The 18,136-nt window shown below is 59.4% G+C and overlaps 1 protein-coding gene across 1 annotated transcript in view; it reads right to left on the bottom strand.

The window, feature by feature from the left end:
• The window catches only part of ADCY5 (adenylate cyclase 5), a 162,921-nt gene that overhangs the window by 32,334 nt on the left and 112,451 nt on the right, over positions 1-18,136 (bottom strand). Inside the window, 7 exon segments of the mRNA NM_001082628.1 lie at positions 22-166; positions 851-873; positions 4,738-4,878; positions 7,557-7,698; positions 8,290-8,448; positions 10,183-10,310; positions 11,822-11,933. Of these exon segments, the coding sequence (NP_001076097.1) occupies positions 22-166; positions 851-873; positions 4,738-4,878; positions 7,557-7,698; positions 8,290-8,448; positions 10,183-10,310; positions 11,822-11,933 (850 nt within the window).

The following is an 18,136-nucleotide window of genomic DNA, read 5'->3' on the forward strand; positions in this document are numbered from 1 at the left end:
GCCCCCCCCCCCCCCCCATACCTTCTTCTCTAAGTCAGGCTCCCTGAAGGTCAAGAGGAACCTGCGGACGTGCTCGGACCGCAGCCTGTCGATGCTCCTGGCGTCGATTGCCCGGCCCAGAAACTCATCCACTTCATCCTCGGGGTTCGTACTCTCCTGGGCGTTCCTGGGGAGCAGGAGGGGCAGACACCAGACAGGCTGACCGCGAGGGGTGTCACTACAGGCTGGCTTCACATGTCCTCCTGGACCTTCCAGAGCCCTGCCCACAGCTTGGGGGTGGGGAGCAGGGATTGAGACCAGGCGGCCAGAAGCCTAAGGCCACGGGCACGTCAATGCGAACAACTGTCTCAGGCCCGCGGCTGGAGGGCTTCTCTGTTACTACAGGACTCTGTGACAGCGACGGTGTGACTCATCGCTGAAGCTTTGACTTGGCTCCCGCAGGGAACAGTCTCTGCTCCCCTCTCTCCAGCTGCGGCCTCAGCCCGAGGCCTGATGGTGACGCTCTGGCCACCGTCCCACCTGGTCCCTTCACCCCTGCTCAGGTCTCAAGATCTTGGGGTGCTGAACTTAAAACCCCCATTTCCAAGGTGCCGCCTACTCCTGGGGTAGAATTTCTGTGTGTCCAGAGAGCAGGGAAGTGGAGGAGAGGGAGGGGGGCTCTGGAGGTGGTCAGGGGCTGCTGGCCAACGGCAAGGTGTGCATCCTCCCAAGGCAGCTGCTGCGTGAGCACTGCCGAAGCCCCGCCCCCGCTGGCGTCCTGGGCCGCCCGGCAGCTAAGACCGTGGGATCATTTCTCAGGGAGCAATCCCCACACCAAGGGAGAGGGAACAAAGGCGGGTGCGGTACTCACTTGTCCTTGGGGTCTTCAAAGCCCTGTGAGAGGAGAGACAGAGAGGAGCGTGAGACAGAGGCGAGAGGCGGGGCTTCGAGAGGGCCGCGGGCGCTCCTCTCCTCTCTGTGGTGGGCCAGAGCCCGGAGCCCGGAGCCCGAGGCTCAGGGCTTCCCCTCCCTGCCTTCGCGGGCACATGCAGCGGGGCTCCTCCAAGGGGAAGGGCCCTGTGCCGGGTGCGGGATGCGCTGACTTCACTCCCTCCTCAGGCAGTCTGGGAGTCCACGCCCTTCCTCCCTGCACGGCCCGCCCTGCCCCTGGACCCTGTCCTCCGAGCCCCCACCACCAGCTCTTCTTACTGAGATGGAAATGAGAACCAGTGAAGCGGCTCAGTCCCTCACATGTGCACACGCACACACATACACACACATGCACATACACACACCCCACACCGCACATGCCCAGGTTCTGCCCTGAACTCCGGCTGGGGCGAAACTTTTGTGCTGAGGACAGGCATATTCTCACGAGGCCAGAGTGGGTCCCTGCCTGCAGGGGGTGTGGTGGGGGAGCATCAAACTGAAAGCCCGACTTGGGGTGAGCCTGCCACTACACGGAAGGATAAATGCATTTCAGGGGCCCCACGTTGTGGTGCAATGGGTTAATCCACTGCTTCTAACACTTGTAGCCCATACTGGAGCACCGGTTCCCGTCCCGGCTGCTCCACTTCTGATCCCGCTCCCTGTTCATGTGCCTGGGAAAGTGGCAGAAGATGGCCCAAGTGCTTGTGCCCCAGGCCACCCACATGGGAGACTGGGTGGAGTTCTGGGATCCTGGCTTCAGCCTGGATCAGTCCCGGTGGTTGTGGCCATTTGGGGAGTGAACCTGTGGATAAAAGAGCTCTTTCCTTCTCTCTGTTTCTCTCTCTGTCACTCTGCCTTTCAAGTGAATAAATATATATGTCTTTAAAAAGGAAATGCATCAGGGTCTGACCAGCTGTGACAGAATAGAGCAGTCCCTGCAAGAGGAGGATTGGTGGGGGGGGGGCACAAGCAGCCCAGGCCTGAAGTTTCAGGGAAGGCTCAGGTTGCCAGGATCAGGACCAGGACCAGAACCAGAACCGGGACTGGACAGGGGGTGAGCCCTCATGGCTGCAGCCCAGTGTGGGCCCCTGTGCGGAGCAGACAGGGACTGCAGCCAGTGCTAGGTACCCCAACAACTCCACGCGAGCTCCCCTATCTTTCTTCCCACTGAGGACGCGGTGTAAAAACACACATGGGGTCTGTGGGCTCCCCCAGGCACGAGAGCGCTGGGTGCTGGCACAGCCACAGCTCCACGCAGCACTAGCTCCCCCTGGCTCTCTCCACCCCTCATGGTGGGGGGGTCCTAGGAGCTTCAGCAACCTCCAAGCCACCAACCATGGGCTCAGGTGCTGGGCCCCTCTCCTTGTCCTTTGAGAATCGCCAGGCCCTCTCTCCTGTCTACAAGGACTGTCCCATTCTGCCATCAGGAGGCATGGGTGTCACTCTGAGCACACACGGCCAGCCAGCAGACAGATGTGCAGGTGAGCTCTTCCCAGAACACTGACCGTGACGTGCTGGCCCACCGAGGCCCATCACAGGAGTGGGCGACAATTTTACTGTGGGACCGTGAACCTGAGCTGCATTGCGCATTCACCGGCCTCGATCGCTCCAAACCACTCTGATGGGACTCTGAGACTGGTTTCTGCCTCTCCAGCGCCTCTCTGGCCACCCCCTGGGGCTGGTGTTGGGGACTTGTCTTCCTCCCGTGCTGAGCAGGAAGAGAAGGTGTGCACCCTGGGCTCAGACTCAGGCTGGGGTGGGGAGCTGAGAACAGAGCAGACAATGCATCGCCCAAAAGCCACCCCAGCGAGGTGCTCAGGGCGCCAGTGGGCAGGCCAGGATCACTCCCTGGGAGCAGGTCCCTGCCCCTTACCACGCCTGCCATTAGATCTCACAGTCGGGCCCAAGTGCGAGGCAGCCCAGCTCATCGCCGTCCTAGCAGCCCAGCTCATCGCCGTCCTAGAAGGTGGGGAAAGCAGCAGACTGCTGCCTGTGGGCCATTCTTGCTGCGCTCCGTCCCTGCTCTGTCGAATCCTCGCCCCTCCACCTTTGGTGAACTCAAGGTCTTTCTCAAAGGCTTGAAGCAAGTTTAACCCCAAAGCCAGTGTGCGGTGTGGCCACTGCTGGCACCTGCTTCCATCCCAACCCGGGGACGCAGGCTGGACAGGCCGGCTGGGGGTGGGGCACTGGGAGCCTGCTCAAGGACACCCGCCTCTTCAGGGGACACCACGGCCACCGCCCACCTGGGAGGGGCCCTGGCCTCCTGCAGAGGCTGTGCTGCGGGGCACCCTGTCCTGACACCTTCCCTTCCCTGCGGGCAAAGCAGTCAGCACCGTGGCTGCCTTCCCGGCAGCCTCCTCTTCCGCAGTTGCGGCCTTCCCCATCTGGCCCTCACTGCTAATCCTTGCCCTAACAATGATCAACGCGTCTTCCAAACCGGTGCTGAGCCTCCAAACTGCCTCCTTCAAGGCTTGCAAGGAACTACACAGGGATCATCAAACACAACTCCCTGCAATGTCAAACAGAAACGACCCAGTGCAGCCCCTTGCCGCCGGCCCTCCTCCTCCCTACCTCCCTCTGTCCCCTCTCAGGGTCTGTCCCCTTCCCTGCCTCGCTCCGCTCCACCTGCTCTCAGCCTTGTCCCTCCCCGCTCCGGACCAGGTGAGTAGAATCTGCAGGACGCCACGATAGGGCTGGGGTGACAGCACGGAGCATCCCATCAACTGCTCTTTGCTCCGGGGAGGGCGCCCGGGGGACGCGAGTGGCAGCCAGAGCCCTGGGAAGAGGCTGGGTCTCTCCTCTCCTGCCCCCACCTAACACCCAGGCACCTTGATGGCTTCTCTGCCGTCATAGCTTACAAGGGAGGTCCTGACTCAGCCCATGTTCCCTCCCATTCCCCTCCCTGCACCTGTGCTGTCTGCTCCCAGTAGCGAGCCGGAGGACAGGGGTCTCCAGCCCGGCCCCTCCTCCGAGCCCCTGGCCCTGGCCTACCTGTCTCTCCTGGCTTCTCTGCAACTTGACCAGTCTGACCCGCAGGCCCAAACGCGGGCATCCAGGTGGCACGCTCCGCTTACTCACACAGTGGCCCCTGCACCTGCTCACAGCCTCCCTCTGGCAGCTGGCTCCCCGCTGGGGAACAGCAGCCTCTGAGCCGGTTCCCGGGGCTCCAACAGAGACTGTGAGGCTGCCGTGACCTGGCTTCTGTTCATCCCCCTTCCCTGCTTCCCCAGACGCGCATCCTGAGTCAGCCTGAACCTGCTGTGTGCGGCCACAGCAGTGGGTGTCTGGGGGGAGGGCACTGTCCTCCAAGGCAGGCAGGGGGTGGTGGTGACACCGCAGCCTCCTCCGCTCCTTCAGCCTGAGGGTTCCCATGGGAGCTTGCAGCTGGCAGGGGGCGGGGCTTTCTCAGTGCAGAGGCAGTGGGGGGGGGTAGGGAAGAGAGGGGGAGACCTCCTCCCAGCCCTCACCGGAAAGCACTGGGGTGGCTTCTGGACAGTTGAGCCACAGAGGTGGGAAATAAATGTGGTGCGTGCAGCAGGGGAGTCTGGTGAGCTGGTGCTCGGCCAGCGCCCAGGGCTGCACAACTGGGGGCTCTGGCGGGACCCTGAGATCAACTGCCCCGGGCTCTGCTACCAGAGCATCACCGTGCTGGGCCCTCCAAGCTGGGAGGGCTCCCTGGGGCCTCCAGCACCTCGCCTAAAGCAGGCTGGCTCCTAAAGCAGGCTGACCCCGCTTCTGAGTCCTGTGGCTCTCCCATCTCCCTCGGGGAACACGAAAGGCCCAGCCCTCACCACCCCCCCCCCCAACCCGGCCCCGCCAGCTGCTCACCATCCGCTTCATCTCCTTGGAGACCTGGTTGCCACCCAGGTGGTTGTAGAAGGGGCGCTCGGCCCCCCAGTGTGGCGGGTTGTGCCCGATGGAGTTGGTTCGCTGGCGGTTCATCTTGGCGATCATGGCCTTCTCTTCTTTCTGGGAGAGTAATGCAGAGGGTGGGCCTGCGGCCAGCGACACTGGAGGAGCCCAGCTAGCGGGCGCCCTCTCCTCTCTGCATGTCCCAGGAGGCCAGTGTCTGTGCGAACCTAGAGCTCCCCCAACCCCCGCAGCCCGAGTCAGCCTCCCAGCCCCCTCCAAACCCCTCCCGCCAGCCCCAGCTGGCCCAGGCAAGGGTGCAGATGTTTGAGTGGTCTTGGGTGCCCCATCGCTCTTCTCCCTGCAAGTCTGCCCAGGAGATTCTGTCCCTGGCAGCTCTCAGTACCGATGCTCATGTCCCTCTCCACCTGCGGGCCTGAACCCATGCACCTGCTCCCTCTCCTCCCTTACCCTGGGGACGACTCAGCGATTGATGTCACACCCAGCTCTGCTCCCTGGGACGTGGGGGCTGAGGGCAGGCTCCACCTGCAGCTGCAGGGGTGGGCAGAGCCTGGGTCTACCGGTGCCCAGGGTGACAGCAGGAGAGGAGACCTGGGCTCCCAATGTGCACGTAGCTTCCCTAATGAGGCACCCTCTGGCAGAAGGGGTGGAGGGCAGCTTCTAAGGGGGTGAACATCACTGCCAGCAGGGGGCGCTAGGACTGACTCGCAGTGAACAAGGCTCAGCACCCACCAAGGGGCAGGCTCACTCCCCAGCACCTCTGTCTGTCCACCCAAACAGGTGCAAGAATGGAGAGCCACAGAGGCCCTGGGGAGACCCTCATCTCCCCTTGTCAGACGAGGCAAGTGGGGCTCAGGGAGACCCTCGGCCTGCTTCAGCGGACACTGCTGGGGTGCAGGCTGTGGTTCTGTCCATTTCCATCTCATCTCATCAACCTGGAGGCGCCATGACCCAAGGGACTCTGGGTAGAAGGTACGAAGGTAAGGTCGCAGGTCTGTGACCAGGGGCTGCGATAAGAATTGGGGAGACTCCAGTTCCTGTGGGCTCTGGCCAAGGAACAAGTGAATGTTCACTAACAGGTCAATTAAGCCACAAGCAGTTCCCCCCAAAGTGCCCTGGGGTCTCTCCTCCCTCCAGGGGCCTTGCAGCCAGGACCCACTCCTCTGAGATCCCTCTCCTGTGGGCACCTGCTCCCAACAGCCCTGCTTCCTTCTAAAAGTGTAACTTTCAAGGCCAGCACTGTGGTCTGAATGATGCTGGTCTGAAACGCCGGCATCCCATACGGGTGCCAGTTTGAGTCCCGGCTGCTCCACTTCCGATCCGGCTCTCTGCTATGGCCTGGGAAAGCAGTGGAAGGTGGCCCCAGTCCTTGGGCCCCTGCACCGCATGGGCAACCAGAAGCAGCTCCTGGCTCCTGGCTTCAGATCGGAGCAGCTCTGGCTGTTGCCGCCAACTGGGGAATGAACCATCAGACGGAAGCCCTCTCTCTCTCTCTCTGCCTCTCCTCTCTCTCAAATAAAGAAAGAAATCTTTAAAAGCAAAGTGTAACTTTCCCTACAGCTCGATTTTGTCACCACTCTAACTTTTATGAAGAGAAATTGTGAAGCTTCTCCCTGGCGAAGGGCAGCGACCAACACATTAAGTCAAGGGGCAGGCGCGGGAGGAAGAGGCTTTTCATTTAGGGAGAAATATAAAATGTTCTCTTCATTCGCTTTAAAAATTAAGAACACAGAACATGACACCAGTAAAAATAGAACTCCAAAGCCCGCTAATAATTCGGTTTTCTATTTTGGCAAGTGTGGGCTGCACGAGGCGGGAGGGGAAGAAGTCTAAACTTGGAAGGGAGAGAAGACAGAGGTCAGGACACAAAGATGCACAGGCACGGGCCGGGACAGACGCTGACACATGTGGTGAGCTTCAAAAAGTTCGCGGAAAATGGCACTGAAAGGTCAGCATTTTGGCGCAAAAACTTGGAAATCCATGCATCTGAGGGAAATTCTAGAAGCCCATTAAAACACATTATGAATAAAACTACGCATGGATTTCTTTTAACATTTATTCAATTGAAAGGCAGAGTGACAGAGAGATGGGCCATCCTCTGGTTCACTCCCACATGCCTGCAACAGCTGGGGCAGGGCCAGGCTGAAGCCAGGAACCCAGAACTCCATTCAGGTCTCCCACACGGGTGGCAGGAACCCAAGTACTGGGGCCATCTCCTTCTGCCTTCCTAGGCGCGTTAGCAGGAAGCCAGATCAGAAGTGGAGCAGCCGGGACTGAAACAAGCACTCTGATATGGGATGTGGGGGTCCCAGGTGGCTGCCTTGTCTGCTGTGCCACAGCGCCCTCCCTGTGTATAGATTTCATAATCTCCTGCTCCAAAATAAATTTATCATTCTTTAAAAAATAACTTTTTAATTTCATTTTTCACCAACTTTTTGAAGTATCCTTATGGAGACAGAGAGAGAGAGAGAGAGAGAAAGGACAAACATCCACCTAGTATAAGGCAAAGAAAAGGAGAAAGATGGAGTGGAATCACATGTTATTGGTAGACACAGATTTCCTGGATGTGGTTTCCACCTGTGGCCGTGTGGTCCACGGCTGCTGATTTGGGGGCCTGTTGCGTTTTTGCAACAGAAGCAAAAGGAAAAGATTCCCTCTTCCCCATCCACCTCTGCACGGCCTCTCTGGCTCCACAGCCGCATAAGGAGCACAGAAGCAGAGGGGAAGCTGCAGCGGGGAACACGCCCCTCCCCAGGCCTGGAGCCCCTGCCACGGACCCGCTTCTGGGTGCAGCGCAGGATGAGGAAGGTCTCGATGCTGTGCTCCTTGAGGTAGGCGTTGCGCTCGCCCCCGCAGCCTGGCTCCACCTCGTAGTCGCCGTTCAGGTAGTTGAGGGTGGCCTTGGTGATGTGGATGCGTCTAGGAAGGGAGGTGAATTCAGAACTCCAGCTCAGTCACAGCTCAACTCCCAGAGCCCCGAGCTACGGCTCAAATCTGAGCCCCCAACCTCACGCCGTATCCCTCCCACCCCATGCAGATGGCTCAGGTGGGCCCCTCCAGCCCACACCCCTGCCCCTGCCTCACTGCCCACCTCACAGCTGCCCGCCTTGAGCGTCAGGCTCAGCAGACCTCTCACCCCTGCCCAGAGGCCAGCCCTGGCTCCTCCTGGCCACAGGACTGAGCTCAAGTCCCCAGCCAGCATGCTTGCCCTCTTAACACAGGCCGTGCATCCCTCCTGGTTCCCTGCAGGCCATCAGCCCTCCCTGTACACCTTGGGAAGGCTGTGTCCTCCCATACCTGGTGCCACCTCCTTACAGCCCTGGGCCTGGCGGCTCTGCCCACCCTCACCTTTGTCCCCTCTCCCAGCCCTGCCCACTTGTGTGAAGGCTCCACGGGAGGGGGGAGGCCCCTACAGCTCACTCCCAGGGCATGGTACCACAGATTGGGCAGAGAGAGGACGGTCTACCTGAACTCTGCCCGCCAGTCCATCCTGTCCACCCCATCACTCACCCTGCCTTGCCGCCGGCCTCCATGTGGTTGGCCAGCGTGACGTCATTAGACCAGACGTCGAACTGCCACTTCCTCAGGCCAAGGACACCGCAGTGCACTCGGCCGCTGTGAATTCCCACGCGCATGTTCACGTTCACGCCTGTCACCTCCCGGACCAACCTGGGGATGGAGCAGGGGTAAGGCTGGGAGAGGGTCAGGGGCCAGGCACACAGAGGCGGGGTGAGGCTGGAAGGCACAGGGGTCAGGGAGGTTTTGCTCTCTAGTCCTGCCCAGCTACAGGGGGGCCTGTACCTGAGGGGTACAGGGGCTGCAGGTGCTCAGGGGCTGGCAGCTGGGAGGTGCTGTTTCTAGGATCGGCCACAAGGTGGCGCGGCACCTCATGCTAAAACCCAGGGCAGCACAGAGGACCCCTCTGGCCAGCAGTTCCGAGTGTGCTTTAGTGAACAGGGAAGCTGCAGCCACTCCAACACCCTTCACACAGTGTTCTTGTGGCTTTGGGTGATCTGGGTATTGGACTTAGCCACCCTGCTGCTTCCTGGACATCAGCAGGATGATAGAGGAAGGTGCTGAACCTCAAGGGCAGGTGCAGGGATCCAGGAAGGTCCCAGGCCCTGCCACGTGCACCAGGTACCCCGGGGTCCCGAGTCGCTGGGGCGGACCCTCTGTGCTTGTCAGCAGCCTCTCACACCAGGGGTGTGGGAGAGGCACAGTGGGGAGAAAGCTACACATCCGGGCCTGACACCCACAGGAAAGGCCCAGGGCCAGCACAGGGAGCAGGTAGATGCACACAGTCCACTGTCCTTAGGGACCTGGGACCTCCTTGACTCTGGAATCCGCAGTCATACTTGGCCTGGTGGGCGGGGCCGTCCCTCGGCCTCCCTGCACCCACCCCACCCCACCCTCCAGTCTGATACCCCCTGCAGGAAAGAATTGCCCTTTGTCACCCATCATTCCTGCGTCCTGGGGTCGACTTTCCTGGTCTTCCATCCACAATGCCTTGGCACCCTTGCTCAGGTTGATGGCGCTGCACCCCCTCCTGCTGGCTTTTCTCCATGGCTACCTCCTGCATGAAGCCTGTCTTGATGCCCTCAGTGGGACCAGGTGCCCCTCTGTGGACCCCCCACACCCACCATGCTTCATGGTGTCCTCATGACCCACCTGGTATCAGAGCAATGGGTATCCTGGCCTCCCTCAGTCAACACACTCTGTGATTCCTGATGACAGGTGACTTCTAGCCCAGCCACGCAGGGGCAAACCTGACTGACCAGCCACTCTGACCTCCATGCACGTCTTCACCTTTGCCCCTGCCCTCGCTGTTTCTAGAACCCAAAGTCAACCTGGACACAACCTCTAAGCTGCTCCCTTGGCTGACCTGTAAGCTTGGACTGTCTGATGTTTCTCAATGACCAGGGCTCCTTCCGTGGTCCGTAAAGACCAAGAACTGGCCAAAGAGCCCTTCTGCCTTGGCTCCAGGAAGGACGCATTCTCTCCAGATGGGAACACCTGCATGTGAACCCACCTGCCTGGGCATACCACGCGGGGACTGCTGAGTCCCCGTGAGGCCAACTTTGCCATCGTAGAAGAAGTGGAGCCAGTGTGCTCTACACCTGGCAGGGGGCACCAGGCCCCCCCCATGGCCACGGGCACAGACGCAACTGCCAGCTTTTCCTCCTCTCCTGGAGAGGTGAGCCCACACCTGCAGCTCTCTCCCTTCTCACATGCTCCCTTGGGGAACAGCAGCACAGACTACTGCGTAGAAAAGGAGCCTGCAAGAGGCATGGCTGGAGGTGCCAAGCCACTCGCGCGCACTGCCCCACGGTCTCCCTGGCAGGTGGCCAGCCGGTCAGCCCTTCCTCAGGCTGCGGTGCAGTCCCCCTGGAGGTGGGCACTTACGAGATGGCCTCGATCATGTCCATGCCCATCTCCACGCAGCAGTGGGCGTGGTCGGCCCTGGCTTCGGGCAGTCCAGACACGCAGTAGTAGCAATCCCCCAGGATCTTAATGCGTAAACAGTGATTCTCCTGGAATGCAAATTAATTTCAAAAATTAAAAATAGTGGGAAGGAGAAGTGGGAGGGAAAGAAATGGGGAGGCACATAGATGCAGCCCATGCCTGGAATAACTTGCCTTTTAGGGCAGTGGGCACAGGCCCAGGGCTGGTGGCAACGGGGGGCAGGGGCGAGCGTTCCAGCCTCACCTCACTGGGCCACTGCCGAGGCCCTGAGTGGCTCAGCAGGGAAGGCCGCCTCGCCAGCCTGGGCAAGGCCCCGCTGCATGCACCAGGGGTGCGGGCTCACCCCGGGCTGAAGATTCTAGCAGTTTTCTGATCTGTCTTCTCTTATAGAACAACTGAGACAGGGAGAAATGAGCCTTAACCAAAATCTCACCTGATACTCACAGGCAGAGATTTTTACCAAAAAATTTCGCTAAATCAGCTTGCACACAAATGCCAAGGAAGCGACAGAGCCCAAGTACTTGCTCACAGCAGCAGCTCAGCGGCAGGTGCCGTAGGACCACCCCAGGAGGCTACCAGCAGCTGGTAACTGGGATTGAGCCAGAACGCCACTCACCACTGGGCATGAGCTGCCCAAGCCTGGCCCCTAAGCGATCCTTCAGAAATCTGGGATGCTGGGAGTCAGGTGGCCAGGTGATCTGGGCTCAACTGAGGCCCAGCCGATGCCCAAGCACCACACCAACCCCTGTTCACCTCCCTGGGTTCTGAGGTCAGCCCATCAGTGGCATGAGGGGTACCCTCTGGAATTCCCCCCTACACACACAGAAGCCCTGGACAGGCCCTTGTCTCTCATCAACAAAGTGGCCTGGTGTCCTGTGTGGCAAAGGAGAGCATGTCCCCAGACACACACAGGCGATCCCCTAGGTGTGACCTTTCAGCTCTGCAAGGGTGCGAAAGGGACAGCCACCAAGCAGGAACCATACCTCAGATTCCGAACCCTGAGCTTTTCCCGGGCTGGCCCTGTGCCGTCTGCTCAAGGCAGCAGCCACAGCTCTCAGCCAGCACCACCACCACAAGGGGCGAGAACAGGTGCTCTGTGGCAGTGCTTCTTTGCCTGTTGCTGGGCTAGGACGCTCAGCTGGGCAGATGGAGTAGGTGCAGTTTGGACTTGGGGTGCTTTCAGCTCAGGATGGGTCTCTGGGAAAGTAACCCGACTGTCTACAAGGCAGCATCTGTCATGATTCTACAAGTACCCAAAGCATCAGGCAAGCCACAGCGGCTGGCAAAGGCTGACAGGCGCATAAACAGGGATCTAAGGAATGAGTGTCACTCACCACTCCCTGGTGTAGGCTGTTGCTGCCAACCTGTCCAAACACTGAAGAATCCTCCTTATGAATGCTTCCAGGGGTGACACACAGCTGCCTGTGGGCCAGGCGGACACCCCTCCTTCTCTGATCACTGGCCAACCCCATCAGCATGGTGGCTCCAGGGCACTTCAGTTGTTCCACACAACCCCAGCAGTGCCCCTCCCCAGCAGCCCCAGCAGGCCATCCCCCTGCCCAGGCTCGGAGCAACTCACCGCAGCCAGCTTGTCGAAGCGGGCGAAGAGCTCGTTGAGGGTCATGACCAGCTCCTGGGCGGTGCACTGGGACGCCAGGCTGGTGAAGCCCTCAATGTCAGCGAACAGGATGCTGGGGGGACAGGTGGAGGAGGGAGACCCTGCTGAGGACTGGGTGCTCGTGCACCCCCGATGCAAATGCTCGATCATAACACCCAAGGTGATGACATCAGCAGGTGGGCGTTGGGGGATGAGGAGGTCACGAGCCAAGAAGGACGTGTCCTCACTCTGTGATGGGAAGAGGGCCCTCGCCAGACCCTCGCCATGCTGGCACCTGACCTTGGATGTCCAGCCTCCAGAACAGTGAGGAATACACTTCTGCTGTTTCTAAGCTGTCCATGGTGTTTATACAGCATCCTTAACAGGCAGGCCCTGGGAGTGAGGGAAGGTATGGGGGTGCAGCCAGGGACGCTGGTCTTGCCCCAACGGCAAGGAATGCTGTCTTTCTCTCCCTTTCTGTACTCTGCACCCTCACTGCTAACAAAGAGGAAAGCCGGGTGAAGGAGCACGAGACCTGGGGATGGCACGTGACAGGGGGCCTGGCCCCCCAGTTCTGAGTCAGCCTGCCCCTGTGTGACCCCCGAGCAGCCCCCTCTGGCTAGCTGGGCCTGGGCCTGGGGAAGAGCGGCCTTCAGTCACCTGCTCCAGAGAGTGCTTGCAACCCAGAGTGGGGGCCTACAATGCCCTCCCTTCCCAGGGAGTGCAGCCTCCAGCAGACCCCAGCCCTCCACCCCAGGGGCTCCTCTAGAAGGGAGGAGGGGCAGGGAGACACAGCCAGCCGGGGTCTCTGGACTCCCCGCCTGGTCCCTGCCAGCTCCCTGCCTCTGTGTGCATCGGCAGGTGCACCCGCTGGTTGCAGCTCACAGGTTGGAAATGTCTTCCTTTGAAAGTGACTCTGGGACAGAAAGCCCCAGGGCCGGAATGTCAGGGCCGCTGCAGACTGTGTCTTAACAGGGACACAGAAACGTAGGGATTCTCATACTGAGATGCTCCTGGCGGCCAGGCCCCGGGCTGGGCACTGCCGTGGCACCCCACACAGCCTGCACGGGCAGGGTGGCTGGCATCTCCGTCTCTCAGAGGAGGGGGCTGAGCCTGGGACCAGAAGCAGGGACAGCAGCCCAAGGTGCAGCCCAAGGGACTGCTGTTTCCTCCGGGGTCTGGGCCATTTCCACTGCCCCGTAGGTCTCCTGAGGATCTGGACCTGACAGTCTCATTTTTGGAACTTGAGAATGTAGAACTAAACACGTTTTGTCACTCTATTTCAAAAATGTGTGCAGGTATATTAAACACGTCTTTTTCTTTTTATTGAATCTTGACAAATTGTGACTGTATGCGTTTATATTTATGTGGTACAAAGTGATGCTATGATATATGTATGCAGCATGGAATGACTGAATCAAGCTAATTAACATATCCATCACCCCAAACACTTATTGTGTACGCCCCCTGTCTGGCTGAAACAGTGCACCCACCGATGAGGTTCTGATGTCTGAGATGGACTCCTGGTGGGGAGGCAGCTCCTCCAAGGGCGAGCCAACTCCTATAGACAGTCTGCAACTTGGCTCTGGAGTGTACCTTCCACTTGCAAACCAGTCCTGGGCAAATGCAGACCAACATCCCCTTGCCTTGGCTTCCAGGGCACCAGGGAGGTGGGATAGCCCCGACCCCTGCAGCTGGATGAAAATACTCCCACTGGCCAATCACAAACCTCCTCACCCTGCCTCGCCTACTCCTTCCCTCCGGAACCACCTAGAGGTGCCCGCCTGTTTTTCTCCTTTTCTCCCTCTGCCTCCTGACCCACCCTGGTGCCTCCCCAGGGGAAACGTGAGTGACAGCCCTGTCGGTCTCCTGATCCAACGGCCTCACCACACCTTATTGAACAATCAGACTTAAGCTCTTGGTGAGTGTTAACTCACTCACATGTCCCAGCCACACCCGTGAGGTCAGCAACTGTCTATAATGGCTGGGAAAATTCAGAGAAAGCAAAGTCGAGTCACTGGCTCAGAAAACACAGGCAACCTGGCTCCAGGATGCAGGAGTGGAATGCCTGGGATGCTTTCTGTCGGTTCTCCGGTCCTCTTAAGCGAACGAGAGCATAATCCAACGCCCTGGCATCATCTATGGGCACAGGGAGACGGAGGCGTGCTGTGGGCTGCCGTAGGCAGCTTGTGCTGGGCTGCGGTGGCCGTGGGCAGTTACGGGACTCCACTGAGCGGGGACACTGTCAGCCAGCTCATACAAGGTGAGCCACGCGAGGAAGTGGAAATAGGATGGGCCACCAGGGAATGCACCCCGGGGGCACAGGCGAGGAGCTCCCGGGGCCCTGAACCCAGTGCTGTTTCCCAGCCTTCTCAGCCCAATCTGATCCCAGCCCAGATCAGCAAAGGCAACTGCAGGAGGAAGGAAGGTCATAAAGAGTGGGAGACAGGAGGTGCAGCAACCGAGAGGAAGAGAAGCAGCAGGGCAGGGAGCGGTGGAGCAGGGGCAGGGCCTGCTAGGTCTGGGGGCATCAGCGGGCTGCTCCAGCCTAGGTGGCTAGGAGGGGCCGGGGTCAGAAGATGAAAAGGAATGCTGGGGCCCCACAAGCACTGGTGCCTGGCCTTGCAGACGGGCTCTGGGGGGCGTCTGGCAGGTCCAGGGACAGAGCGTGCAGACCCCGTGCTGGCCTGCCCCATCCCCAGGGAGATGAGGGCCTCTCCCGTGTGTGTAAAAGCACCTGCCATTCGGCCATTCTTCATCCCCCAGGAAATGAAAACGACACAGCTGGAGTCCAGATCAACAGCAAAGGAGCCATGTGCTGGGTACCGTGAGTGTCTCCTTGGTTAGCATCAAACACAGTGGGGCCAGGCCACCCTGGGTCTGAGGCTATGCAGCAAATGCCTGGCTTTGAGGGCTGCTGAGATCCCCAGAGTCAGGATTGCCCCTGGGCCAGCACCAAGCAGAGCAGAGCTCCTGGTGCAATCCTCTGGGAGCATGCTATGGCGAGGGACCTGGGGCTGGGGCCTCCTTGGTGATCATGAGGTGTAGGAGGGTGGAGACCCACTGCCCTGGTTTACATGTCCCCTTCTCAAGGAAATCCACCATGCCTCCCCACGTCTGCCCCCTTCTCACCACTGCACCTCGCACCACTTACTAAGCAGCAGCCTCTGTCTCCCCCTTCCACCTTCCACCTTCCACAATTTCAGTTACCTGTGGTCCAGCACAGTCCAAAATGTGACATGGAAAATTCTGGCAATAAACAATGCATAAACCGTAAATTGCGGCATGTGAAATCTTATGGCATCCCACGAATCAGCGTATTCACGCTGGATACGCCACCTGCCTGTCAGTCACTTAGCCATCTCGGTTGTCCTAGGATCACAGTGTTCAAGTAACCCTTATTTTAGTTAATGCCCCAATGTGCATGAGTGACTCTAGCAATCTGGATATGCCAAGAAGCTGAAATGTGTGGCAGTGCATCACAGAAACGTTAAGTGTAGGAGAAAGCATCGCATATCCGGGGATCTGCAGATTCAGGCATCCACTGGAGACCTTGGATTCCCCAGAGATAAAGGGGGAATTGTACAATTCATCGATTGGGGTTATATCATTATGCTCCTGTCTGTCTCCCCTCACTAGGACATGAACTCTGAGGGAGAGATTTTTGCACGGCTAAATCCCAGTGCCTATGACGTTTGAAACTGAACAGGCTGCAGGAGGGCGGGCCCTTCCTCCCTCACCTAGCACAACAGCCCACACAGAGCAGGTGCACACAGTGGTTTCCTGGGGCGGTCGGGACAAACTACTGCACACTGGGTGGCTGAGAACCCAGGGAAGTGTTTCCTCCAGGTTCAGAAGACTGGACGTGGGAGACCAAGGTGTGGGCAGGGTCACATTCTGCGTAGCTCCCTCGCATCTTCCTAGCTGCTGGTGGTGGCTGTCAATCCTTGGTGTTCCTCGGCTTGCAGCTGCCAATCCAGCCTCTCTCTGCCCTCCACTGGCATTCTCCCGGAGTCTGTGCTTTCACACGGCATTTTCCACTGACCGGGACCAGGGACCGCCCTTCTCCAATACAAACTCATCTTGCCTTGATTTCATCTGCAACGATCCTGTTTCCAAATGAGGTCACATTCACAGGTGCCAGGGTGCAGGCCTTCAGCCCACCTCTTAGCGGGGCCCAGCTCAGTCCTCCATAGAGACGGACACTTACTTGTGGAAACAGAGAGTGTGCGTGGCTTCTGAGCAAGAAAGAGGCAGAACTAGTGCTTTCTTTCCACTGCTCCCCCCACCCCCCGAGGGGCCTCTTGTAGTCCCAGGCCCAGCACCTGAGACGCCAGAGCCGGTGAGGCCCAGGGCCCAGCACTACTCACGCACTAGCGGTTGCCTGGCGGCCAAGGACACAGGCAGCCTCCTGGTTCTGGGCCAGGAGACGTGGGAAACCAGGGCTGTGTGGGCGCCTCCACGTAGCTTGGGAAACCTGGCCGTCTGTCAGGGTTCCTCTTAAGGCTTTCACCAGCTGCTGAGTCAGGGAGAAGCAGGTGCCATCACCGGCCAGGAAGGTCACTCACAGCAGGACTTCTGAGCCAGGCCAGGGGGAAGCTCGGTTGGGTCTTCGGGGTCCAGACTGTAAACCCTGTCATTGCCCCTCCTGCAGAGTCATGGACACTCGGCAGCTCCCCCACCCCCACCTGCCTTCAGAGGCAAGGTCCCAGTCCCCAGCTGTTTGGGCCGACGATGCTGTTTAGTGGCTGTCCCTTCCGGAGGCTCCTGTTTTCCAAGGTCCGTGTGTTCTGCTGGGCAGACTTGCTTCTGCCTGAGCGGCTCCTTGGTGCTCCTGAAGGCTGGTTCACAGCTGCGCCAAGCCCAAGTGCACAGCAAGGTGCTAACGCATTGATGAATGCCCAGTTGAGGGCTCAGCTTGGCAAGGGACCCAGGCCTCCATGGCTGGTGCCCAGTGGCCAGGGAAGGGTCCACACTGACAGAGCACACCTGCTCAGTTGTCTACGAAGTGTCATCCAGGCTCACTGGCCTCCTGGTCCCAGGGACCACACAGCCCTTCAGCCTTGTCCCAGCTGTTTTGGCAGAGCACATCTCCCCCAGGTCGTCCCCTCTTGCTGCCAGCATGCCCTGTGACTACGACGCTGTTCCTGAGCAGAGAGCCACCTGCCTCCTGCCCTATCACTGGACACCCAGGGCCGAGGTCTCCCCGTGGGCAGGTGTTGACAGCTGCTCCTCTGATCCCCTGCAGCCCTCGGCACTGCTAGAGGTGCCCGTCTACAACTCAAACTCTACTTCTCAAAAACAGCCGGGGGTGGGAAAGTCTCAGCCAACTCCCAGGATGCTGGGCCCAGAGGAAGCGGGGGTGCAGGGGCAGCAGGGCTTGGCAGGGCAGGCAGCACCTGGAGGACCCTGGTGTGTAGGCCAGGGAGGCCACAGCGGTTGGTTCTGGATCAGCCCGTTGCCTCTTCTAGACCAAGAGGGCTGACCTTTCCAGCATGTCCCCTCCATTTGCTCCAAGTCATCCAAGCAGGAGGGTCATCTGGGGACAGAACCCTAATCAGGGAAAGCAGGAGCAATGAGTCATCGCCTCCATGAGGTGAGTGAGCACAGTCAGGTGTGGTCTTAGACACCTGGCCAACAAGAGATCCCAGAAGGCTGTTTTCCAAGAGAGCTGGTAGGAAAACGTTAGGGACGGGCAAAGGAACTGGGGCAGCGCTGAGCCATCTGAGGGCACTGGCTGGGGACCGGCCAGGAGAGGATGCTGAACACGCTGGGGGATGCCTGCAGGGTTGGGGACGCTTCCTACAGCAGCTGGAAGCCAAGAGGAGGGGCTCAGACAGCCTGACCAGCACCACTGGGCCCAGACAGGCAGGGGTCCACTTTACTAGCTCCTGGGGACCCTGCAGGCCATATCTCATCCCCCAAGTCCCTTGATCTTACTTCTGCCCAGCCCTACCACCCATACGGTGGAGCACCTTACAGCTCCCAGGGAGACTCTGTGCTTGGAGTCCCGAGAGACTTGGAGATGTGCATCCCAAAGGAGAAGCACACCAAGGAGGAAAGATCTGCACCAGGACCCCCCACGGCGAGCAGCCTCGGGCCTGAGAGGCTGGGAGTGCTTTCATTTCTTCTCTGTACTGCTCTTATTTTCTCATAGTGCTCCCAGGGACATAATGCTTTGGAAAGTACAATGTTTGATTTTAAAAGGTGGAAAGTGCACTGGTGTGTGGCACAGCGGGTTAAGCTGTTGCCTATCCACACTAGCACCCTATATGGGCAGTGGTTCAAGTCCCAGCT

The sequence above is a fragment of the Oryctolagus cuniculus genome, chromosome 4 (genome assembly GCF_051225735.1).
Source record: "Oryctolagus cuniculus isolate XC-2025 breed Fujian yellow rabbit chromosome 4, ASM5122573v1, whole genome shotgun sequence".
Taxonomy (NCBI): Eukaryota; Metazoa; Chordata; class Mammalia; order Lagomorpha; family Leporidae; genus Oryctolagus; species Oryctolagus cuniculus.